The 27,518-nt window shown below is 41.3% G+C and overlaps 1 protein-coding gene and 1 long non-coding RNA gene across 3 annotated transcripts; one reads left to right on the top strand and one right to left on the bottom strand.

Moving 5' to 3' along the window:
- Positions 1-764: 764 nt before the first annotated feature.
- s61a1 (transport protein Sec61 subunit alpha) lies at positions 765-9,772 on the bottom strand. Its single transcript, NM_001140216.1, is given in 12 exon segments — positions 765-1,836; positions 1,940-2,016; positions 2,105-2,296; positions 2,715-2,912; positions 3,379-3,539; positions 3,657-3,810; positions 4,047-4,156; positions 4,391-4,522; positions 4,853-4,931; positions 5,250-5,315; positions 5,410-5,477; positions 9,687-9,772. Coding segments are annotated over 12 exon segments (1,431 nt in total). The 5' UTR covers positions 9,694-9,772; the 3' UTR covers positions 765-1,649.
- A 1,663-nt stretch (positions 9,773-11,435) lies between these two features.
- LOC106565808 (uncharacterized) lies at positions 11,436-27,515 on the top strand. 2 transcript variants are annotated; one of them, XR_001319737.3, is made up of 3 exons: positions 11,436-11,821; positions 26,743-26,865; positions 27,265-27,515. It is a non-coding gene; the product is annotated as an uncharacterized LOC106565808 (long non-coding RNA). The 2 variants fall into 2 exon arrangements; XR_014379797.1 differs by lacking the exon at positions 11,436-11,821 and adding an exon at positions 26,074-26,244.
- Positions 27,516-27,518: the final 3 nt, after the last annotated feature.

The raw sequence follows: 27,518 nt of genomic DNA on the forward strand, positions 1-27,518 counted from the left end.
TAACCTGTTTTAGAGGAATGTAGTCATAGAATATTGTAAGAGCTTTCATTGTCTGCCCCCTTTATCCTACAGTTCTGACATGGTGTACAGGGAGAACACTAAGAACTGCCCATGTTCTGAATTCTGTCACTGTACATTTCAAGTGCTAAACAAATAGTTGACTACATACATGCTACTTACTCATGTCTTAGTCTAAATTACGGATTGCCTCTTAGCCGCTTGTCATCCCCATATGCTACAGTTTGTACATCTCAAGTGCCATTGACAATTTTTGTTTAAACAAGTCAGCCATGTTTTTTTTAAAGGCAGTAAATGAGACAATGAACTGTTTCATTGCCAGACAAGGCTCCACTGATAGCCAGGTGTAACAGTGGTAAGATGTTGGGAAAGGTTTATGTAGGCACTTTGCAGGCACCATTTGTCACCATTATAGTGCAATTCATGTGTTGTGTAGTGGCTTTGCTGGCATGCATCCCACTTATTATTATTTTTTCCCCACCAAGATTTACATGGTAAAATCATCACTGGTTGGGAGTACATACCACATAATTATATATAGGTTTTGTACCCAGTTTGATGCATATTGTAGTGATTCAGCCTGACCTGTGAATGTTCAACGCAGAATTATATGCTTTTCAGCTTTTATTGAAACATCTTGGCCTACACAAAGACCCTATCCATAATAGCATTTTATTTGGGGTCACTGCAATGGTTTCTCTCAGTGGGTGGCATGGTGCATGACATTCTGAAAGAAATTATTTTAGTTGTGTTGAGAATTTTGTTTTTTAATAATACAATTATGTCCAATACATAAAGTAAAACCCCCAAAAATGCATCCCCTTTCCTTTCCAAACCCACGTATAGGCAGTATGTGCAGCGATTCAGACTGGGAATAGAAGACCACAACAGACAAGCCCTTCCCTTAAAGGACCCAGAGACAAAAAAAAGGACAAACATATGCCCCTGCTAAGACCAGCACAAATACAAATATATTCCATGATTTAAAAAAATATATAAAATGACAACACTTGTTGAAAATTCCCAGAGCCATTTAAGGAATACAATACATTTACACGTATATTTATGTTTTTTGACCCCAATATGTGGCTCTTCAAACTCCATGCACAGCTTGCGATGACCTGAAATGAACATGACACGGCTTTCTTTCCACTCTCCAAAAATGTCCAGGTGTAGTGCTTGTGTTGGTTTAAACACAGACTCCTTTAGATGGTGTCTCAGCCTTAAATTTCCTTGAGCACACTTCAGCCAACCTCGCTTGATGTCAGTCAACAACATCATGCCAAACCTTTGTGCTTTTAACCTGTCTATAGGAGATAAGAGTCAGCAGAGTATCCTGGCTGGTCAGATCAAGAGAGGACAGCAATGGTATTAAAAGAAAGAACAATGGGACAGAACAGGTGCAATTCCATGCTGAACACTGGGACAAATGCTGCCTTTCTTTCCCCGATGAGATCCAGTCTGCATATGAGCCCTCAAGAGCTACTGGGAACACAAAGAAGCTGGGAAAGAAGATGCATCCCAGAGGCAGAATGTACTGATTTGTGCGCATTAGATACAATGCAAAATAAAAAGTAAGAATTTGTGGAGGCTGCATCTGTCTGTGGTATGTGTTGGAGGAAGGGGGGTTTCTAGAATAACAGCGCGCCCATGCTGCCCATTTCACTCTGCTCCTTGACGAAGATCTCAAAGTACTGGTAGATGATGGTGACGGCCAATAGGATTCCAGTACCCGAACCGATGGCACCCAGGAAGTCAGCCATGACAGACAGCCCACCTATGCATAGGCCACCGAAGGCTGCAGCCGTGGGGATGTACCTTCACACAGAACACAAGATATTAGAAGTGTGTAGCAAGGCATACACACCAATAATTCTTGACACTTGGGCCAGAGTGCAACCAAAGGTGCATATGTTTTTACCTGTTGAGCTCATGCACCATGGAGGTCTCTCTGTGTCCCCTCATCACCATCTGCTGTTCCTTCAGCTGCTTAGCCACCTGTTGGACATACAGACCTGCGATAGCAACTACCATACATACCTCACTGTACATAACCTAAATATATCTGGTGCATCAAGTGACTCACATCTTTGGCAGAGGATCCTGAAACCTCGATCCATGTCTTGGAGAAGAAGGCACAGGAGCCAAGCATGAAGACGATGTAGATGGCAGCATGGATGGGGTCATCCAGAACAGAACCAAAGGACTCTGGGGGAGAGAGGAAGTAGCAGAGACCTCCAACCGGGTAGGCACGAGCTGGTCCTCCAGTGGAAGTATCCTATACACAAACAACCACACATACAAATAATCTATACGTCGTGGATTCATTGTAAGCATAGCTCAATCAAGGCTGTTTGAGTAAAACCTGCCAAAGGCTAGCTCTTACACAGGCCTGCTGAAGTGAAATATTTAATTCTGTCAACCCTCCCAGTGGTCTTACATGGTAGTCCAAAATATGTGATCATAACCACATTATGGCTTCAAATAGACTCTTCGTTGTTTACGATCACCCATTACTAGATGTCACAGAAGTATTCAGTACTGTTTAACTCATGAAGGTTTAAATGGGATGTGATAAAATAACTAAGTGTATGTGCATTTTAAATAGTACTGGTGTAATGAAAGTTGGTAAGGTAAGTCCACTGCTGTGTGATTGACTAAAGCAGCACTCTAAGGTTATTCTGATAGGTACTTACAGACCAGGTTCCCAGCAGGTTAACCAGGAAGTTGCCGCTGAATCGCGTGGAGAGCATCTGAGAGATGACGTACAGGTTGGACACAAGGGCAGACTGGAGGATGATGGGAATGTTTGAGGTGTAGAAGAGCTTGATGGGATAGGTGTTGTACTGGCCACGGTAACGGGCAGATTTGATGGGCAGGTCCACCCTGAAGCCCTGGAAGGAGGCGAGAAGTGTTCAAGACCTTTCAAACAACTACTGAGATGTAATGGTATTCAAAGCTGATGTTCAATCATTCAGGTTTTTGGTCTGACCATTTGTTCACATTGTCAGATCCAATGGTCATATCATAGGTCACTTAAAGCTGAAATCTATAAAGGGGGAAACTGCCACATCTGTTTGGGATATTACAACAAAGAAGTTACTTCAAACACTTTCTTTCCCTCACATCATTGCACTCGTGATAGAACACCAGAATATGTACAGCAACTTCCTTACCACGCTGCTGGACTCTCCTCCGTTTCATCAACAAAACAAAAGTACTGAGGCAAACAGTGGCGTAGTTTCCCCATTTACGGATTTTAGCTTTAAGCAATGAATTGAAAGCAATTTGTTAAACCAATCAAAAAACAGCCAAGACGATATAGGCTACAACTATAGAGGGGGTTGTCTGTCCACTGACCTGGAAGTATATCACTACAGCAAAGACGAAGACAGTGGCGATGAGGTTCAAGAGGTTAGGCAGGTTCTGGCGGTAAAATGCCTCTCTCAGGGCACGCACCTTGTCTGTGCGAGTGGCCAACAGGTGGAACAGGGCAATGATGGCACCTTCAAACTCCGTTCCTGAGACACAAGAGACAAGGTTACTCAACCAACCACAGCGGAGGGAGCAACCCTGACTGAAAAACAAGAGTACATTGTCTATACAATTACAGGTGGCAGTAAGGCCAGTATACATACCTCTGCCAGTGTTGACAGTAGTGGGGCTGAAAGCCTTCCAGACGATGGTCTCACAAATGTTAGTGGCGATGAACAGGGAGATACCAGAGCCCAGCCCATAGCCCTTCTGCAGCAGCTCATCCAGCAGCAGCACAATCAGACCTGCCACAAAAAGCTGGGGAAGAAAGAGGGACAACAGAGCTTCAAATACAGTCTGACCAGGCGGATGAAAGCTGATAATCGCTGATTGAAAGATTAGAGAAATGGCAGCCAGGGGTTTAAGTAATGAAAGGTCTCTGTACTTAATGGGTCAAATGAATGAACTGTCCAGTTCACTCATGTCCATTATCACTTGGGTTTCAGCCATTACAGAGAGCAGTGTAGTGGTGATGGGGGGGGGGTCTAACTAACCTGAATGATGATGAGCAGGCAGATCCCAGCACCCATCTCTGAGGGGTCTCCGTACATGCCTGTCATCACATACACGATAGACTGTCCAATGGTGATGATCATTCCAAACACTGCAGAGGACAAAGGGAGCTGGGTTGCATTCAATATCCTTGGGACAGCTATGAGTTGGTAGACGATGAAAAACTGAATACGCCACAGCTTTATGACAGGCTATAGACCCTTATTCAATTACCCATCACATATAAGCCCACAACTCAGAAAACAGGTGTCAGGTGGTTAAATAACCATCCCTTATCTCATGATTAATCCTATTCCTTGGTAAAAACTTTGTAGGTCGGACATACGTTTCTGTGCTCCATTGAAGAGTGCTCTGTCCTTGGGGGTGTCTCCAACCTCAATGATCTTTGCTCCAGCCAGCAGCTGCATGATGAGACCGGAGGTAACGATGGGTGAGATACCCAGCTCCATCAGAGTACCTGTAGAATGGTGGGATCACAGTACTGTTTTCAGTCAACTATTATTATGAGCCAACACTGTTGTAATGGGAAAGAGGATTATACCAAGGCAAAACTCTGAATACAGCGACAAATCAGCCAAAGAAAGTCAGCTCGTCAAGAGATAAGACCTGATACCATCACAGGGAATAACTAATTCTCCATGTTAGAGGTACGAACCAAACAGCAAAAATTTAATAGGGATGTGTTCAAACAAGATCAGCAGCCAAGATTGAGAGCCATTTATCAATATGACTGATAAGATACAGGCAAGCATTCAAACTAAGCAGAACCAGACTGTTGGTTTCTCACCTCTGTTGGAGGCCAGGATTACTCTCATCCAGTAGAAGGGATCTGCGGAGTCTGAGGACATGATCCCGAAGAGCGGAATCTTGAGAACAGAAGACAAAGAATGAACCAATACAATGAACCCACAAGAGCTACAACTGCACCCATTGAGTCATTACCTGTGGCCTTAACTATATGTTCAGCTGGTGAGAGATTATGTCAATTTATTCCTCCTGGTATTCATTTTTATTTTCTCTCTGCATTGTTGGGAAGGGCCCATAAGTAAACTGTTAGTCTACACCGGTTGTTTACAAAACATGTGACAAATGAAATGTGATTTGGGCTGCAGGATTTCTCTGCAAGCACCATACAATAGATAGAATTACACTGAGAAAGATTTTCAGGCCCGGCAGATACTAACCTGGCAGCACACCAGGAAGATGAAAAGAGTGATGGCAGTCCATAGTACTTTTTCTCTGAACTGAATCTGAAGAAAGAAAAGAGGGACATCTTAGAGAGACATCACCAGAGCTAAGATTGTTAAAAAAAAGCTAGTGAAGAGAAATTGCAGTATACTATACCTTTCTCTCTGGTTTCTGAATCTCAGGTAAGACCGCACAAAACGGCTTTATGACTTCCAAAAATTTGACTGGAAAAAACAAGAGGACATTGGACAAAAACGACATTATACATCAGTGATTTAACATACACAGTAAAATAAAGTATTAACCAGAGAATTACATTATGCAGAACAGTGAGGTAGGTCTACATGCAGTTGAAGTCAGAAGTTTACATACACTTAGGTTGGAGTCATTAAAACTCATTTTCAACCACTCCACAAATTTCTTGTGAACAAACTATAGTTTTGGCAAGTCGGTTAGGACATCTACTTTGTGCATGACAAGTATTTTTCCCAACAATTGTTTACATACAGATTATTTCACTGTATCACAATTCCAGTGGGTCAGAAGATGAAGTTGACTGCCTTTAACAGCTTGGAAAAGACCAGAAAATGTCATGGCTTTAGAAGCTTCTGATAGGCTAATTGACCTCATTTGAGTCCATTGGACGTGTACCTGTGGATGTATTTCAAGGCCTACCTTCAAACTCCGTGCCTCTTAGCTTGACATCATGGGAAAATCAAAAGAAACCAGCCAAGACCTCAGAAAAAAAAGTGTAGACCTCCACAAGTCTGGTTCATCCTTGGAAGCAATTTCCAAACGCCTGCAGGTTCTACGTTCATCTGTGCAAACAATAGTACGCAAGTATAAACACTATGGGACCACGCAGCCTTCATACCGCTCAGGAAGGAGACGCGTTCTGTCTCCTAGCGATGAACGTACTTTGGTGCGAAAAGCACAAAGCAATCCCAGAACAACAGCAAAAGACCTTGTGAAGATTCTGGAGGAAACGGGTACAAAAGTATCTATAGCCACAGTAAAACGAGTCCTATAATCGACATAATATGAAAGGCCGCTCAGCAAGGAAGCAGCCACTGCTCCAAAACCGCCATAAAAAAGCCAGACTACGGTTTGCAACTGCACATGGGGACACAGATCGTACTTTTTGGAGAAATGTCCTCCGGTCTGATGAAACAAAAATAGAACTGTTTGGCCATAATGACCATCGTTATGTTTGGAGGAAAAAGGGGGAGTCTTGCAAACCGAAGAACACCATCCCAACCGTGAAGCACGGGGGTGCCAGCATCATGCTGTTGGGGTGCTTTGCTGCAGGAGGGACTGGTGCACTTCACAAAATAGATGGCATCACGAGGAAGGAAAATTACGTGGATATAGTGAAGCAATATCTCAAGACATCAGTCAGGCAGTTAAAGCTTGGTCGCAAATGGGTCTTCCAAATGGACAATGACCCCAAGCATATTTCCAAAGTTATGGAAAAATGGCTTAAGGACAACAATGTCAAGGTATTGGAGTGACCATCACAAAGCCCTGACCTCAATCCTATAGACAATTTGTGGGCAGAACTGAAAACGCGTGTGCGAGCAAGGAGGCCTACAAACCTGACTCAGTTACACCAGCTCTGTCAGGAGGAATGGGCCAAAATTCACCCAACTTAATGTGGGAAGCTTGTGGAAGGCTACCCAAAATGTTTGACCCAAGTTAAACAATTTAAATGCAATGCTACCAAATACTAATTGAGTGTATGTAAACTTCTGACCCACAGGGAATGTGATGAAGAAATAAATGCTGAAATAAATCATTCTTTACTATTATTCTGACATTTCACATTCTTAAAATAAGTGGTGACCCTAACTTACATAAGACAGGGAATTTTTACTAGGATTAAATGTCAGGAATTGTGAAAAACTAAGTTTAAATGTATTTGGCTAAGGTGTATGTAAACTTCTGACTTCAACTGTACATAGGTAGGAGGATACTTCTGAAGTAAGAAGAAAGAGTGGGATGTACTTTGTGGGGAGCTAAAACATCAGAGTCCCAATAGACAGCGGAGATGACATCGAGATGCCAGCTCTTGGACATGCTGACCTAACCACCGCCTCTGATGACCATCTAGTTATGATCTTCCAGATCACCTCCTGACCGAGTCTGCCCAAGCACTCAAAACGGACTTGACCAAGCTACTGTTCTAGACTATTTATTTTTTAACTACTTCTTGTTGTTGTTGATTTTGGTAAACAAGCACTTTGAGATTCTGTCTGTAATGAAAAGCGCTATAAAATGTATTACTACATGATTCTACAGCTGATACTCAAACTATGAGGCTCTCCGCACTGCTAAAGCTAACTCTCTCTCCTCTGCTCTCATCCTTCTAGACCTATCTGCTGCCTTTGATACTGTGAACCATCAGATCCTCCTCTCCACCCTCTCCGAGTTGGGCATCTCCGGCGCGGCCCACGCTTGGATTGCGTCCTACCTGACAGGTTGCTCCTACCAGGTGGCGTGGCGAGAATCTGTCTCCGCACCATGCGCTCTCACCACTGGTGTCCCCCAGGGCTCTGTTCTAGGCCCTCTCCTATTCTCGCTATACACCAAGTCACTTGGCTCTGTCATATCCTCACATGGTCTCTCCTATCATTGCTATGCAGACGACACACAATTAATCTTCTCCTTTCCCCCTTCTGATAACCAGGCGGCGAATCGCATCTCTGCATGTCTGTCAGACATATCAGTGTGGATGACGGATCACCAGCTCAAGCTGAACCTCGGCAAGACGGAGCTGCTCTTCCTCCCGGGGAAGGACTGCCCGTTCCATGATCTCGCCATCACGGTTGACAACTCCCTTGTGTCCTCCTCCCAGAGTGCTAAGAACCTTGGCGTGATCCTGGACAACACCCTGTCGTTCTCCACTAACATCAAGGCGGTGACCCGATCCTGTAGGTTCATGCTCTACAACATTCGCAGAGTACGACCCTGCCTCACACAGGAAGCGGCGCAGGTCCTAATCCAGGCACTTGTCATCTCCCGTCTGGATTACTGCAACTCGGTGTTGGCTGGGCTCCCTGCCTGTGCCATTAAACCCCTACAACTCATCCAGAACGCCGCAGCCCGTCTGGTGTTCAACCTTCCCAAGTTCTCTCACGTCACCCCGCTCCTCCGCTCTCTCCACTGGCTTCCAGTTGAAGCTCGCATCCGCTACAAGACCATGGTGATTGCCTACGGAGCTGTGAAGGGAACGGCACCTCCATACCTTCAGGCTCTGATCAGGCCCTACACCCAAACAAGGGCACTGCGTTCATCCACCACTGGCCTGCTGGCCCCCCTACCTCTGAGGAAGCACAGTTCCCGCTCAGCCCAGTCAAAACTGTTCGCTGCTCTGGCACCCCAATGGTGGAACAAGCTCCCTCACGACGCCAGGACAGCGGAGTCAATCACCACCTTCCGGAGACACCTGAAACCCCACCTCTTTAAGGAATACCTAGGATAGGATAAAGTAATCCTTCTAACCCCCCCCCCCCCCCCCCTTAAAAGATTTAGATGCACTATTGTAAAGTGGTTGTTCCACTGGATATCATAAGGTGAATGCACCATTTTGTAAGTCGCTCTGGATAAGAGCGTCTACTAAATGACTTAAATGTAAATGTAAATGTATGACAGGATGAAACGTCATCACTCCCACGCATGCAAAAAGTTGGTTCCACTCACTAACAAGGTCAAGAAGCTAGTATAGCTAGCTAGTTATATTGTATGTGGGGACAAACTTAGTGGTCTTATAGATAATTATTAGTATATTAAAAAAGAGGCAATGGAAATACAGTTAACTACTGTTACTGTAGATAACTAGGCTCAAAGAAATTGACATTCATTGGCAATGGCTTATTCAATCAATGTTATCGAGCTAGAAGCAAACCACAGTCATGATAAGTTACTGTCACATTCATTGCAAAGACTGTGCTACATTTCCTATAAGGATGACATCAGCAAGAATGCAGAGGGTAGATAATGTTGTAAGTGCACACAGCAATCTAAATGCCCCGAACAAGAGCCAACAGTAACATGGGCCCTCGAGTCTGGCTAACTAACGTTACCGAATCCTGCCTTGGCTTTACCGTTAACTGCCAATTCCGTTAATATGGTAACTCACATTAGCTACATCACATGTGATATTTTGTTAGCTTTATTTAACAGTTCATTGATATGTAAATGGTGTTGTATGTAACCCAGATTAGCAAATGTTAGCTAAGGACGCACAATAACTAACTAACGTAACTAGTTAGCCAGCTAGAGTCACAACGTTAGCTACGGCTGATGTTAGCATTACAATATAGTAGCTTGCTAGCTACATGTCCATTCCTAGCCAAGTTAAATATTTCTAAGATAAATGTCATATGCAGTTCACGGGTACATTAACATACATAGAAGTAGGAAAAATCACTCACTGCCCATGGTGTCCTTGATCCGATTCCTGTTGTGTTAAATTGGTGCCACTTTAAGGATCAGCACAATTCGCGTGGCACCATCTAGCCTCTCCGCACTGAAAAGAAAGCTCTGTAAAGACACGTCACCAATTAAGCGCCTAGTACCATGTGCTGTGTTCATGTTTTAGTCGGTACGAGGAAATTCTGAAATGTCCGACTTGCTAGCTGCTTGTAGTTATGCACGAGCCGCGTTCAACTAGTTAGCAAGTCGGAATATTCTGCGTTTCTAGTTCCGACTAGCACAAGAACGTGGCATTTGACATTAAAACTGCCTACTACATGTCAGATCTTTGAGGATCTTTCCTCCCACAAATTTCTGGAGCAACGTAGCTGAATGATCACCTTAGCTACTGTAGTTCACATTGGGGGATATGCTCTGAAAGTAGATGTTTGATTGAACAGAAATGATAGATACCAACTACGTTAGTTTTATTATTGACTGTTTATGTTTGAGAAATCTTGACACTTCACAGAAAAAAATATGCCTTGATTCAGGTTTGATTATGATAAACAATATTGCTCTTGAAGGAAATGCAAAACTTCTCAAATTATGACACGAGACTGCTAAATCAGTAATCTAATTTACCTTCAGTTATATTAAAATGCATGATCATTCTTTTTTTTATTTTATTTGTCTTCAATGATTTCTGAATCGAGAAAATATTGGGCCCTGTGTGATCAAAATCCAATTTGTCTAGGGGTCTCTTGTGCCGCTGCCCGTTTTTTTTAAATCTCAATATAAAATACTTTCTGTGTAACTATTAAGTACATTACTGTGATTGTTTTCAAACCATAAAAATGGAATTAAAAATAAACAAAAATATCTTCATAGCAATTTCTCAAGCAAGAATTTTGCTAGGACTGGTAGAGTTCGTTTTATATAAAGAAACAACAATAGCTTCTTAGCGAGTGGTCGAGATTTACAAGTGTTCCCTGAAGGAAGATGTGGGAGGGTCATGCTTTTACAATTTCCGTTAGGGGGAGGGTTTAGTCTTTTTTAAATTTAGTCCTGGGGAGGGTAATGTACTTTGTAATTGATTACATTTCATATTGCTAAGGGTTGACAATGAATTGTTATTATAGTAGCCAGATGTGTGCCCTATGATGCGCCTCATCCCTGATGCTAAATTGTAATTATTTCGCCTCTATGGCCTATTTATTGCCTTACCTCCCCACTCTTACTACATTTGCAGACATTGTACATATATTTTTTATATTGTGCTATTGACTGTACGTTTGTTTATGTGTAACTCTGTGTTGTTATTTTTGTCACACTACTTGCTTTATCTTGGCCAGGTCGCAGTTGTAAATGATAACTTGTTCTAAACTGGCCTACCTGGTTAAATAAAGGTAAAATAAAAAATAAAAATGCTCTGCTGGGTGCACACTTTCAAGTGCGTCTAGTGTGGTTTGAATAAAATTAGCCTTGGCTATACTATAGGCTATACGAAGAGCATGCTCGGGGCAGTACAGGGCAAAGTTATATTTCTGAGAAAATGTACTTCCTTCACGAGTTTGGTGTATATAAAACAAGACTACACTGCAATGGATAGGCGTTCCCAATCATAGACCCCGGCCTGTCCTGCTGATTCCATTTGTGCTGCCTAACCAACATAAACCTGTGCTGTGCACAGTGGCACTTCAGAAAGCGAATCAAAGGCTTCTATTGAAAATAAATAGTTTTTGTCCAAAACGCCTCCCTACCTCTGAGGAAGCACAGTTCCCGCTCAGCCCAGTCAAAACTGTTCGCTGCTCTGGCACCCCAATGGTGGAACAAGCTCCCTCACGACGCCAGGACAGCAGAGTCAATCACCACCTTCCGGAGACACCTGAAACCCCACCTCTTTAAGGAATACCTGGGATAGGATAAAGTAATCCTTCTAACCCCCCCCTTAAAAGATTTAGATGCACTATTGTAAAGTGGTTGTTCCACTGGATATTATAAGGTGAATGCACCAATTTGTAAGTCGCTCTGGATAAGAGCGTCTGCTAAATGACTTAAATGTAAATGTAAATGTCCGTGCGCGTGGACGAGGCCTACTGATGTCCAGTTCAGTTTGGGCGGAAGAGCGCAAAGATGAGAAGGAGGGCGAGAGGTAAGCTTGATACTGCTATCATTGATTTGAATAAAAACAATATGTTTTGTTGCCCATAATGAAGCTATTTATCAGAGTTATTGACCTCACAATTAGCCATATTCGATAAATTACATAACTTACATTACTATGAAGCGGCAGCCACGGAGATGGGCAGCGCATGGGTGCTGAAAGTAGGCTAATTCGAGAACGCTAATTCATTTAAACAGTCTTCATTTTAATTTGACTTCAGACTACTAACAACAAGAGGGTTTTGTGTTGTATCCTGCTTTTTCCTATTCAAGAAATTATAGGTAAGCCTACCTGTTTGACAGACAAAACTATAGTCTTCTATCCATGGATTTTGCCAGCCAATTCCTTCAGTCACCATGCACTCCTTAAATATCTCAGTGTCAGTAAAGAGCCTTGGTGTGTTAAATTAAAACCAGGGCTCGAATTGAGGGGGTATGTGAGGGTATTATGGCTTTTGTTAAAGAAAATGGTTGAAAGCATAGGTCTACCCCTTGTTGGCTTATGATTTTGAAAACAATTAAATGGACCTGATTATATAACGTGATACATCACGGCGCTTTAGTCTGCAATGTTTTACGCTAGAAACAGGCTGTAAAATGCAGTGGTAAGACGTGACTCCAATGCATATAAAATATCTTTGGTTTGTCTCTTTGACATTTAGACGCTGTGCTACAACCTTCTATAGCCGAGGAGACCATTTTTTTTTACTTCGCTTGGGAAGAAATGTACAGTATGATTCTGTCACTATCAATTGACGTTCAACATTTCAACAGGCTATTAAACAACATACTAACTCTAAATCAGTCAGGAGCAAGCCAGGTAGCCTAAGAAGTAACGAACATTAATTATTTAGACTATATTATTGTTATTTCAAGACTATAGCCTGCCATTTAAAAAACTCTAATGTGAAGCATTTGTGACACGCTAGAAGCTGGTGCGCTTAGCATTTCAACAACACATCAACAACAGCACTTCAACAACATGCCCACAAATTTTGAATTTAGGCTTTATGAAATCACATTTTAAAAGAGTATTACTCATAATGAAATAAGAATGAAATAAATAAAAAATGCCTTACTATGCTATACAGTCATTCTACAGTGCCTTTGAATTCACTTTTAGATACATGAGTTTGGTCAGTATTTGGTTTGAAGATCATGCGGTGAGCTTTGCATGCATCGTTTTTTATTTATCCAAGCAGATGCTCTTATATTCCCATGCCCTAATCACAGTCAACACAAATCTATTTTGTACATCAACATCATGGAATAAAATAGAATACATTTGAAAATGATCGAAATCAAACCGTCTCGGGTGCTGCAGCATGCGCTCATTCGTTGTCATGCTCTGTTGGGGTAATAAAACATATTCTGCTTGTCTCCAGTGATGTAAAATGACGTAGGGTTGAATAAAATGCGTTTTTAAAAAACATGTTTTTTTCTCACACCGCAAATAATTTGATAGATTCATGCAGTGCTTTTATTATAATGGATATCTTTTCAACCCTTGCCCAACCCTACCCTTGCCCAAATCCACAACCTTTTGGCTACTTTGTCATGTAATACTTACAAAACGAAGAAACGTTTCTAAAACTGCATATCTAAGGCTCTGGTCTGTTCAATGAGTGACGATAAACGGTAGGCATGTTCTCTGCTATCCACTTTATGTTTTAATTTATATTTTGGGGAGGGTCACTTGCTTTTTTTTCTCCAAAAGTTCAGGGAGGGTCGGGTAAAAATATATTTTACTGAATGGAGGGCCATCCATTTTCATTTCATAGAGGTCCGGTTTTCTCCGGGTATCACTCATTAAAAATAACGTACAGTCCCTTAGCAAGAGTACTTTCTCAAGCAAAAAATTGCTTGGATTGGTGGAGTTTGCTCATTGTAGACCATTCCAGTGGTCCTTAAGCGAACTCTCCCCACCTTGCAAAACGAACTCCAACATGGGGTGGTGGGGAGGGGAAAACTGAACACTAGCTCTTATTGGCAGAGAGGTTTGGAACTCTCTTTCTTATTTATAAAATATATATAAAACACATGAAATCACGTTTTTGACTGCACTGGGCATTTAATTAACTGCACTTCTCAGCAAAAAAGAATAACAAAATACCACAGAAAATAGATTCAAAGTCAAAGCTGTTGTAGTTACAACATTTTACTGCCACCAGAGGTCAGCCTTATACAATTTTTTAAAATCACTGTTCGAGGTTGTTTTCCGCAGTCTTCAGTGGGTTTCCGCTAGCTTCCATTGCCAAGTCAGATTCCACATCCACAAAGTTAAAAAAAACAATATTTATTTTAATTTTAATTGAAGGCCAGGGCTAGGCACAAGGTTAGTAGTGTGGTTAAGGTTAGGTTTAAAATAACATTTTAAGAAGATAAATTATAGAAATGGGTAGGGTTTAGCCATAATTATGACTTTGTGGATGTGGAAGCTAGTGATGACCTCTTCAGTGGGCAGAGTAGTGGAGTGTTTATTGTATTGTAAATGTATTGTTGAGAAAAGTTCCCTGTAAGCATACCACTGAGCAAAGAAATATCTATGCATATGTAATTTAATGGACAAAGATGAAAAGTAAAAAAAAAAAGAAGCAAATACAAAAAAAATATTCTCCATGGGCAATTTTTTTCCCTGTCTGAACCCTAGAAGTTTATGGTACTGTGTGAAAAAACACAAACACACATGGTAGAACTGTGTGGCACGCTTAACCACTGATCCATAATGGCACAATTACTCTCACACACCAACAACACAGGCAGGGCTTAACACATCGATCCCAGATTCTTTCTCTTCACAACTGGCTCTGTAATTATTGCAGCTCAATGGGTGTAAATTTTGTTGACAATTTCAATACCTTTTGGAAACAAAACACGTTTTATAAGGAGGATGGGATCTACCCAAATCATTTGGGATCCTGGATCCTTTCACAGCACTATAAGGCAGCATTGAGACAATGACTTATCAATGACCAAAGCCCAGCTCAACTCATCCCTACCATTTTGACGCAGAGTTGTCATAATGCTTCAGCAATTGTACATTACACCAGGGGTGTCAGTAGACACCATATAAGAAACCTAATTTATGTCCCTTTAACTGCCCTGAATGTCTCTACTGATTCTATGCAGTAATAATGGGCCTATGAACCAGATTTATACTGTTAGCACTAAGCCGGTGTGCCCTAGGAGGAAGTCCACTGTGAGCAGCTCACCCTGCACTAACATAAAGAACATGAGCACATCTACTGCTGATAAGCTTCCCAGTAAAGCAATGAAAGCAAGGAATCATCCCAGAAGAAAAGTGCTCAAAATAGCCCACGTTAATATATGTAGCTTAAGAAATAAGGTTAATGAAATCAAAAATTTGCTCGTAACAGATGACATTCATATTCTGACCATCTCTGAAACTCACTTAGATAATACCTTTGACAATACAGTGGTAGCAATACAAGGTTCTAACTTTTAGAGAATAGATACAAATGCCAATGGTGGAGGTGTTGGTGTTTATATTCAGAACCGCATTCATGTAAAAATTAGAGAGGATCTCATGTCAAATACTGTTGAAGTAATATGGCTACAGGTTCATCTGCCTCACCTAAAGCCCATTCCGGTGGGAAGCTGCTATAGACCACCAAGTGCTAACAGTCAGTATCTGGATAACATGTATGAAATGCTTAATAATGTATGTGATATCAACAGAGAGGTATATTTTCTGGGTGATTTTAAATATTGACTTGCTTTCATCAAGCTGCCCACTCAAGAAAAAGCTTCAAACTAACCAGTGCCTGCAGCCTGGTTCAGATTATCAGTCAACCTACCAGGATAGTTACAAACAGCACAGGAATGAAATCATCAACATGCATCTTGGCCAGGTCGCAGTTGCAAATGAGAACTTGTTCTCAACTAGCCTACCTGGTTACATAAAGGTGAAATAAATAAAATAAAAAATGTATTGATCACATCTTTACTAATGCTGCAGAAATTTGCTTGATAGCCGTATCCAGATCCATCGGATGTAGTGATCACAATATAGTAGCCATATCTAGGAAAACCAAAGTTCCAAAGGCTGAGCCTAATATAGTGTATAAGAGGTCATACAATAAGTTTTGTAGTGATTCCTATGTTATTGATGTTAAGAATATCTGTTGGTCCGTGGTGTGTCATGAGGAGCAAACAGATACTGCACCTGACACATTTATGAAATTGCTTACTCCAGTTGCTAATAAGCATGCACCTATTAAGAAAATGACTAAAAACTGTTAAATCCCTGTAGATTGATGAGGAATAGAAAAATTGTATAGTTGAGAGGGATGAGGCAAAAATAATGGCAAATAAGTCTGGCTGCACAACTGATTGGCAAACTTATTGCAAATTGATGTATAAAAAATAAGAAGAAACTACACTATGAAACCAAGATAAATTAAATAAAGAATGATAGAAAAAAGCTTTGGGACACCTTAAATTAAATTCTGGGAAAAAAGGCATACTCAGCTCCATCATTCATTGAATCAGATGCCTCATTCATCACAAAACCAACTGATATTTCCAAGTACTTAATTTTTTTTTTTAATTGGCAAGATTAGCAAACTGCCTGCAACAAATGCTGACACTAGACATCCAAGTATATCGGACTAAATTATGAAAGACAAGCATTGTAATCTTAAATTCCGCAAAGTTAGTGTGGAAGAGGTGAAAAAAATGGATTGTTGTCTATCAACAATGCTTGTCATTGTCTGACAACTTGGATGGAAAATTTGGACTTGGATGGAAAATTACTGAGGATAATAGTGGACAATATTGCCACTCCTATTTGCCACATCTTCAATTGAAGCATACTAGAAAGTATGTCCCCTCAGGCTTGGAGGGAAGCTAAAGTCATTCTGCTACCTAAGAATAGTGAAGCCCCCTTTACTGTCTCAAATAGCCAATCAATCAGCCTGTTACCAACCCTTAGTAAACTTTTTGAAAAAATTGTGTTTGAGCAGATACAATGCTATTTTACAGTAAACAAATTGACAACGAACTTTCAGCATGCTTATAGATAAGGACATTCAACAAGCACAGCACTTACACAAATTACTGATGATTGGCTGAGAGAAAGTGATGATAAAAAGATTGTGGTGGCTGTTTTGTTAGTCTTCAGTGCAGCTTTTGACATGATTGATCATAGTCTGCTGCTGGCAAAACGTATGTGTTATGGCTTTACACCCCCTGCTATAATGTGGATAAAGGATTACCTGTCTAACAGAACACATAGGGTGTTCTTTAATGGAAGGCTCTCCAACATAATCCAGGTAGAATCAGGAATTCCACAAGGCACCTGTCTAGGCCCATTACTTTTTTTCAATCTTTACTAATGAATTGCCATTGGCTTTGAGGAAAGCCAGAGTGTCTATGTGTGCGGATGACTCAACACTATACATGTCAGCTACTACAGCGACTGAAATGACTGCAACACTTAAAGAGTTACAGTTAGTTTCAGAGTGGGTGGTAAGAAATAAGTTAGTCCTAAATATTTCTTAAACTAAAAGCATTGTATTTGGGACAAATCATTCACTAAACCCTAAGCCTCAACTAAATCTTGTAATAAATAATGTGGAAATTGAGCAAGTTGAGGTGACTAAACTGCTTGTAGTTACCCTGGATTGTAAACTGTCATGGTCAAAACATATTGATACAACAACAGTAGCTAAGATGGGAGAAGTATGTCTACGATAAGGTGCTGCTCTACCTTCTTGACAGCACTGTCAACAAGGCAGGTCCTACAGGACCTAGTTTTGTCGCACCTTGACTACTGTTCAGTCGTGTGGTCAGGTGCCACAGAAAACGACTTAGCAAAATTGCAATTGGCTCAGAACAGGGCAGCATGGCTGGCCCTTGGATGTACACAGAGAGCTAATATTAATAATTTGCATGTCAATCTCTCCTGGCTCAAAGTGAAGGAGAGATTGACTTCATCACTACTTGTATTTGTGAGAGGTATTGACATGTTGAATGCACCGAGCTATCTGCTAACTACTGGCGCACAGCTAGGAAACCCATGCATACCCCACAAGACATGCCACAAGAGGTCTCTTCACAGTCCCCAAGTCCGGAACAGACTATGGAAGGCGCACAGTACTAAATAGAGCCATGACTACATGGAACTCTATTCCACATCAAGTAACTGATGCAAGCAGTAAAATTAGATTTAAAAACAGATTTAAAAAAAAAAACACCTTATGGAACAGCGGGAACTGTGAAGCAACACAAACATAGTCGCACACACACACACACACACACACACACACACACACACACACACACACACACACACACACACACACACACACACACACACACACACACACACACACATAGATTTTGTACTGTATATATGTGGTAGTGGTGGAGTATGGCCTAAGTGCACACAGTCTGAATGTATTGTAATGTTTTTAAAATGGTATAAATTGCCTTAATTTTGATGGACCCCAGGAAGAGTGGAGATCCATAATAAATACAAATACAAAAATTCTAACTGAGTGGCATAGCCTACACAGTAATTCTGCTGACTAGGATCCATTTGGAAGTATACATAATGGGAGAGCTCACTGGGCCACAAACTAACATCAACTTCAAACATATTTTATGACAGCAAAAACACACAGAGAGCAAGAGACCGAGAAACAGAAAGACTCTTGGTTACAGCCTGGGCTCGCTCGTCTGCCCTTAGATAAAGACATATTTGTTCAGCTTGGTTACATAATGACACAGAATAGAGAGCTAAGACAGAGGTGAGGACAAACAAATACCAACTCGCCTAGTCACTCTATCATAGTCTCTCATACCCTCTGACACAGTAAATCTTGCACATCTATTATCTAGCCTATTCCTTTCTTGCTGTTTCTTTTTTCCATTTATCTGCATTTTGTGCCTGTTTTTGTACAAAGACTGATTTTCAGTGTACGTGTTGTCAGTCAGAAATTAAAAATGTATTCTGAACTGCTCAATTCTGTTTTATTAGACCTTAAAAAGTCCAAGTCCAATTCTTTGTCTATGAATATGATATGAGAATAATAATGTTTTGTATCATGGAAAGCAATGTGTGTTTGAATGGACATGCCATGTAAAGTGATCTTCAATTCCTGGATACAATTATGTTACCAGTGAAGACATAGAGATCATAAAGACGTGTATGAAAACTTGACTGTAGAAGTGCTGAAAAGGTGATCAATGATCAGAAGAAGCATCAGATTTCTGGAGTGCTAGGCAACTCCCCTCCCAGTGGCTACATGTCCTTCGATCTGGTTGAGTGGTCATGAAAGAAATAAGCTGTGTCTCTCTTACCTTCAGTTAGGTGAACATACTTAGGTATCAGAGTACCTCTATTGCACAGAGTCCCTGAGGGGACAGCATATTCACTGAGTATACGTTCCTTGACAGACTCACCAGGTGAAAGCTATGATCCGTTATTGATGTCACTTGTTCAATCCACTTCAGTCAGTGTAGATGAAGGGGGATAGACAGGTTAAAGGATTTTCAAGCCTTGAGACAATTGAGATATGGATTGTGTGTGTGCCATTCAGAGGGTGAATGGGAAAGACCAAAAATGTAAGCGCCTCTGAACAGTGTATGGCAGTAGGTACCAGGTGCACCGGTTCGAGTGTGTCAAGAACTGCAACACTGCTGGGTTTTTCACTCTCAACAGTTTCTTGTGTTTATCAACAACGGTTGGGTCTAATCCTGGATGCTGATTTGTTAAAACCGCATTCCTGCCGGTGTCTATTCCACAAGTTACCACCGGCTTAAAGCTATGACGTTGAAATGCTTATTTACTCTGTTCCATCTCACTGCACAATCCACTGTCTCATCAGCCCAGCCAGGCTATTTATAAACTTGATCTCCACTATAAAAAGCATCTAGACATTATCTCACATTTATTTTAGACTAACATTTAGTTTTCACGAGTGGAGATTTGTATAAACCTTGCTGTCTGTCTCTCCAACATTTGCAACATTGTTTCAATATTTAAATTAAATCTCCAGCCGTCCCATAGTAATGAACGTGTCAGGAGTCAGGACGAGACAGACAGACAGCTTTTCTTAGCCAGTCAAAATCATAAATCAGATGGCATCATTTTCATTGACATATACAAAGAATTGTCAATAGAAAACAGGTAAAACGAAACAAAATGCAGCTAGTTTGCAGTCTTTCCAGCTTCAGTTAAGTGATTGTGTTAGCTGTGTTGTTGGCTAGCTCCTCTGAACAACAGTGTCCTGACAAGAGAGCACATTTTCTATGCCAGGCGAAATCGCGCATCATTAGCTCATTGTTACGGATGTACCCAAATAAATGTCACTAGAAAACAGCTTAAACAAATGCAAATGCAGCTATTTTGCTGTTATTCTGGCTGCACTTTTTGACGTGACTGTAAGCTAGCCGTAGTTGGCTAGCTAACAAGCAAGGAATAAGAACGTTGCCAGCCACTATGGCCATGGAAAATTTTAAACGAATGACTTGGTCACGGCCAAGGATACAGTTAAAAAAAACTGAAAGTCTGGGTCGCGTCTCTGGCATGTAAACCGATCGGCTTGGGTAGCAACCTTAGATTTGTGTCGGGACTATCTTGTGGAAGGATGAAATAGCATGAATAAATTCAGCATCATTTTCTTTTAAATGAAAATATGTAAATAATTATTTGAATATGTTGGTAACTTGACTTCATCTCGTGGCTAACAACACCCGTGCCAATATATCCTCCAAACACTGGCTTCTCAGGTATTATCATCATTCTATTCATTAGGACCTCCAACCTAACCCAATCTGGATGTTAAGTGATTTGATGGACCCATCCAGCTTGATCAGCTGCTGTCACTTTACCTGCTTCCATCCTTTCTAATTGATTAACCTGTTTGGGATAGGGGGCAGTATTTGCACGTCCGGAAAAAAAACGTACCGATTTAATCTGGTTACTACTCCTGCCCAGAAACTACAATATGCATATAATTAGTAGATTTGGATAGGAAACACTCTAAAGTTTCTAAAACTGTTTGAATGGTGTCTGTGAGTATAACAGAACTCATATGGCAGGCCAAAACCTGAGAAGATTCCATACAGGAAGTGCCCTGTCTGACAATTTTTTTTCCTTCTGTTGCATCTCTATCGAAAATACAGCATCTGTGCTGTAACGTGACATTTTCTAAGGCTTCCATTGGCTCTCAGAAGGCGCCAGAAAGTGGAATGAGGTGTCTGCAGTCTCTGGGCGAAGAACAGCAGGAGATTTTGTTACTGGTCAGCCTGGGAACAGTGACACTGGAGATGCGCGTCCACGAGACTACTCCATTTTTTTCTTTCAGCCTTTGAATGAATACAACGTTGCCCGGTTGGAATATTATCGCTATTTTACGAGAAAAATTGCATAAAAATGTATTTTAACCAGCGTTTACATGCTTCGAAGTACAGTAATGGAATATTTCGATTTTTTTTTTTTTGTCACGAAATGCGCTCGCGCGTCACCCTTCGGATTGTGACCTGAACGCACGAACAAAACGGAGCTATTTCAATATAACTATGGATTATTTGGAACCAAAACAACATTTGTTGTTGAAGTAGAAGTCCTGGGAGTGCATTCTGACGAAGAACAGCAAAGGTAATCAAATTTTTCTAATATAAATTCTGAGTTTAGGTTGTCCCAAACTTGGTGGGTGTCAAATTAGCTAGCCTGTGATGGCCGAGCTATCTACTCAGAATATTGCAAAATGTGCTTTCGCCGAAAAGCTATTTTAAAATCTGACACCGCGACTGCGTAAAGGAGTTCTGTATCTATAATTCTTAAAATAATTGTTATGTATTTTGTGAACGTTTATCATGAGTAATTTAGTAAATTCACCGGAGGTTTTCGGTGGGTATGCTAGTTCTGAACATCACATGCTAATGTAAAAAGCTGTTTTTTGATATAAATATGAACTTGATTGAACAAAACATGCATGTATTGTATAACATAATATCCTAGGAGTGTCATCTGATGAAGATCATCAAAGGTTAGTGCTGCATTTAGCTGTGGTTTTGGTTTTTGTGACACATATGCTTGCTTTGAAAATGGCTGTGTGATTATTTTTGGCAGGGTACTCTCCTGACATAATCTAATGTTTTGCTTTCGCTGTAAAGCCTTTTTGAAATCGGACAATGTGGTTAGATTAACGAGAGTCTTGTCTTTAAAATGGTGTAAAATAGTCATATGTTTGAGAAATTGAAGTTATAGCATTTTTAAGGTATTTGTATTTCGCGCCACGCTCTACTATTGGATATTGATGAGGCGTTCCGCTAGCGGAACGTCTGTCCCTAAAAGGTTTTAATAAGGTCAAAATATATTTTTTAGTCTCGATTCCATCAATACAAATCTTACTACCTTCTTCTCCATGAGCTGATTGATTGAACATTGTGATTATAGACAAAATACATGTATATTTATTTATAGTTGTTTCAGAAATGCATTACTGACAGCAACATGTCAGACCTGTGTTGACACTAAGACTGATGTTGTTGCTCTGCTTTTTCTGAAAGCTTTTGGTATTGGTTGTTCTATTTTTCCTCGTGAGGTTGCCCCCAAAGGAGACATGCGTCTCTCGGTCAATGGACAGAGATGTCTGAAGTGCATGTCTGAGTGGTTCACAAGGGATTTGTATTTTTCATCCCTAAGGCTGGAAAGTGAGTTTTTCCTTTGAGAACACTATGAGTGGCAGAGAGTTTTCTATGATCTTATAAGTAGCCGGGGATCACACTCACAGACTGCACAAGTAGGCTACCGTACCAAAAATATATTTGCTCTGTCCAAACACTCATACAGCCCCCACCCCGAAGAAAAATCTGTCTGTCTATCTGCATGATCTTGTAACCGCGTACATATAGAGAAACAGACGACCACACAGAGAAATGTGCAAACGTGCAGTAGAGACTTGCAGATCGCCTGAGGAGTGGGAAGCTGATCTGGGAACAAGAACACATGGTGACGGGGGTGGACAGTTAATTTGCGTCCTCTCCAGATTAGACGGTTCTTTTCCTTCTTATTTTTAGAGGCGGCTAAATATACAGCAGCCGGCTAGGTGTGGGGGCATGTTTGTGTATGACTATGAGTCAGTCAGTTACTGTTCTTTCAGTGTCGTTATTAATGTATTGGATCTCAAGAACATCCTGTTATTGGGGTTTTCCATGTGATGAAATTTAATAGAATATAATGTATTCAAAAGTCTTAAAACGTAGTCTTTGGCTTCCTACAGACGACACGACACACATCCCTGCCCTATTCACTGCGTATGAGGATAGCACTGATTAAGGTCAACAACACGGTCAACAACATGGATGATGAACACTATGTGTTGGGGTTATAGAAATCAAATCACCCAGTTAACTATGTCTCACTCCATCCATCTCCACTTGGGCTCTCAGTACTGCTACTGGACCCGAGCGGTTTAGCTGCTGGGATACAAACACAGAAACAGGCAGCATCCCTCACCTTCACCACTCACATCCTCCTCTCCTGGGCACATAACATGGCAATGAGACAATGGTTATGTAAACCCAAATTCAGCGTCAGAGATACAGAGAGGGACAAGGAGTGGGGAGGGCAGCTATTATTATTGGAAAGACAATGTAATTGAGAGAGAGAGAGGAGAGAGAGAGAGAGAGAGAGAGAGAGAGAGAGAGAGAGAGAGGAGAGAGAGACGAGAGAGAGAGAGAGAGAGAGAGAGAGAGAGAGAGAGAGAGAGAGAGAGAGAGAGAGAGAGAGAGAGAGAGAGAGAGAGAGAGAGAGAGAGAGAGAGAGAGAGAGAGAGAGAGAGAGAGAGAATCATTAGAATCCCTTGCATTAAATTGTTTGTACTTAAACGTGATAACAGATTTTGCAAACTCACACTATTTAAGCAATTTTGTTTTCAGGACAACAAACACTTCTATAACCAGAGTGAGGATGAGGAATTAAGGATGATGATTTACATAGAAATACAACCCAATCGCTATTGGAGATAAAGGCATTGTGGCCAACAGTACAACAAGATTAACTTGATGCATAGCCAAAATAACATGCATCAATGCATGACAGTAATAATCCTTATGGACAGTAAATTGTCAACATACTGTATCCACTTAATTGAGTGATCATATATCAATAATGTTGGTTTGTGATGAAGCAGGGTGTGTCATTATTATCTCATTAAAGTCATTTGCATGTTCATTTAAGCCTGTTTAACAGCGCAGGCTGTGGCACCAGCCCTAACAGGAGCCTTGGGCTAATTCTTGCTCTGCTATGTCAAACCACGTCACCGCCGCCCTTATGTAAGATTCTAATTTCATCTTGGCCTGATTTGTCCTCTTGTCCTTTCCTTGCTCCCTTCTATCTCTCCCTCCATCTCTAAATGTGGTTAAACCCCCCCTTTCAGATGTGAAGGTCACTTGAGCCCAATGGTAAAGAACTATCAAGGTCCTCTGTACAGTATAAGTAGCACCTGTAAAGCCAACAAAGGACTGCACAACCCCTCCAAAACAGACCTTGTATCGCGTTAAATATGATCCGCTATCGGTAGCCTTTCTTTCCTCTTCCACGTTGGTGTGGTTGTTCCTGACGATAGCTAGCAATAGTGGATTATGTTAGGCTAAAGTAATACAAATTGTGCAATAATTTGGGACCTGTAGCCTATTTATGGAATGCAGACCATAGATAGCAGTTTAAACCTGGAGCCTGGCACATGGTTCATGGCGACTGGATCGTTGTCATCACAGTTCCATAATTAGTGAGGATTATTAGGGTAGAGTTATAGGACTACTGTTCAACCCATTGTACACTTTTCTCACCTTTAAATATTTAATGGATTGAACAATTGAATATGGCAACTTTCAGGATTAATCAACCACTATTTGATTCATCAACATATTTTGTGCGTAAAGGCTCTCCAAACATTTTTTTTTATTATTCATAAATTGTAGATATCTCTGTCCTTTAGAAGAGGCAGAATGAGGGTTAGGAAAAAACATAGGAGAGCTAAAACTCAGTTTTGAAGTATAGGTGAAGCGCATGTAACTCACTGGAGAATTACATAAACAGACATAATTAATGGACGTGCAGCATACGGTGCCTTTGGAAAGTATTCAGACCCCTTGACTTTTCCCCCATTCTGTTACATTACAGCCTTATTCAAAAATGTATCAAATAAAAATTGTTCATCAGCAATCTACACACAATACCCCATAATAACAAAGTGAAAACTGGTTTTGAATTTCTTAGCAAATTTATAAAAATAAAACAGAAATACCTTATTGCATAAGTATTCAGACCCTTTGCTATGACACTCAAAATTGAGCTCAGGTGCATCCTGTTTCCATTGATCAACCTTGATATGTTTCTATGAATTGATTGGAGTCCCCCTGTGGTAAATGTAATTGATTGGACATGATTTGGAAAGGAACACACGTCCATATAAGGTCCCACAGTTGACAGTGCATGTCAGAGCAAAAACCAAGCCATGAGGTCGAAGGAATTGTCCGTAGAGCTCCGAGACAGGATTGTGTCGAGGCACAGATCTGGGGAAGGGTACCAACATTTTTTGCAGCATTTAAGGTCCCCAAGAACACAGTGGCCTCTATCATTCTTAAATTGAAGAAGTTTGGAACCCACCAAGACTTTTCCTAGAGCTGGCCGCCCGGTCAAACTGAGCAATCGCTGGAGAAGGGCCTTCGTCACTCTGACAGAGCTCTAGAGTTCCTCCGTGGAGATGGGAGAACTTTCTAGAAAGACCAGCATCTCTGCTGTGCTCCACCAAATCAGGCCTTTATGGCCAGACGCAAGCCACTCCTCAGTAAAAGGCACATGACAGCCCACTTGGAGTTTGCCAAAATCACAAAGACTTTCAGACCATGAGAAACAAGATTCTTTGGTCTGATGAAACCAAGATTGAACTCTTTGGCCTGAATGCCAAGCGACATGTCTGGAAGAAACCTGGCACCATCTCTACGGTGAAGCATAGTGTTGGCAGAATCATGTTGTGGGGATGTTTTTCATCGGCAGGGACTGGGGGACTAGTCAGGATAGAGGGAAAGATGAACGGAGCAAAGTACAGAGAGATCCTTGATGAAAACCTGCTCAGGACCTCGGACTGGGGCGAAGGTTCACCTTTCAACAGGACAATGACCCTAAGCACACAGCCATGACAACGCAGGAGTGGCTACAGGACAAGTCTCTGAATGGCTGGGCCACTCAAGGACAGAGCCTGGACTTGAACCCAATCGAACATCTCTGGAGAGACCTTTGCAGCAACGCTCCCTATCCAACCTGACAGAGCTTGAGGATCTGCAGAGAAGAATGGAATAAACTACCCAAATACAGCTGTGCCATGCTTGTAGCGTCATACCCAAGAAGACTCAAGGCTGTAATTGCTGCCAAAGGTGCTTCAACAAAGTCCTGAGTAAAGGGTCTGAATACTTATGTAAATGTGATGTTTTTTTATTTGTTATTCATTTGCAAAAAAATCAAAAAGGCAAAATGTGGAAAAAGTCAAGGGGTTTGAATACTTACCGAATATACTGTAAATACTTTTGTTTGAAATAGAGGTGAGTGTTTGATGTTGTATGATCACAAACATCTGAGATTCTGGGACACCACTTTATCCTCAGCTTCAGAGAGAACCTAAAAATGGTACACTGCTGTTGCCATAGTGACTATGTACCACTGTTATACAACTGGGCCATTTGCATTGGTAGCCTGAGCATAGTTATAAAGAAGGGCAAGGGTATGGACAACACATTCAGCCTAGTAGATAAAACAGTCCACTCGGCGGCTTTTCTGTTACATCATCACCTGAAGCCACTTTCCAAGAGACTGAAATATGACAGTTTATACTCGATCTAATCCCTCCATCTCTCTCTCTCTGCAATCTCACACAGGAATGTGGAGTACTGCCTGTTCGCCCCCCCACCCCACCCTGATCCACCCAGCTTTTTACCCTGAAATTGGAGCGGTGTCCTCTGGGGCACATCAGCCAGTGGGTCAGACCTGCTCCACAAACGGTACAGAGGTTTAACATTTCATAACATGAGACTTCCCTAAAATCAGTCAACCTAACCAGAGAAACAGGAGACAAATAGCAGAAAGCATTGATAAACAGAGAAAATGGCATGTGTGTATAGGAGAAAGCTTCTCTGATTGTCAATTGTCCCCCATACATGCTATGTATTGAAGTAGAGCACATAGCATGAAAGACAAAGTTGAGCTGCTGTGTTTCCCAGAGCGAGGGCACTAGGCAGATAATGGTCTATGAACGCTGTGTACTCAGGAGAGAGAGAGAGAAGAGCTGTCTGAGTGTTAGGGATCCATTCCATGAGTGGATCACGTGTTTTCAGAAGCCTGTGACTCATACCATTCCTCCCAAGACTGGCTGATTCACTCTCCTCTCCTTTTTTCTTCAGACTGGTTAGGACCTGACCGTGGCTGGCAGAGACACGATCTCCCCTCATCTCTAGATGACCTCACATTGTAGTACCAGCCCCATCTGCCACCATCACATACACAGTCTCTATATTCCTCTCTGAATCATGTAGCTATGTACAGCATTTGTGACACTCTGGAGCCGAGCCTTTGTGTCTCAGCAGCCCAATGGGATTATGATAAAGGTCCATCTGACATTTTAATAAACTGAAAGTGATACTCCTGTTATTTAGAT

This window comes from Salmo salar, chromosome 12 (genome assembly GCF_965601325.2).
Source record: "Salmo salar chromosome 12, fSalSal1, whole genome shotgun sequence".
In the NCBI taxonomy this organism is placed as follows: domain Eukaryota; kingdom Metazoa; phylum Chordata; class Actinopteri; order Salmoniformes; family Salmonidae; genus Salmo; species Salmo salar.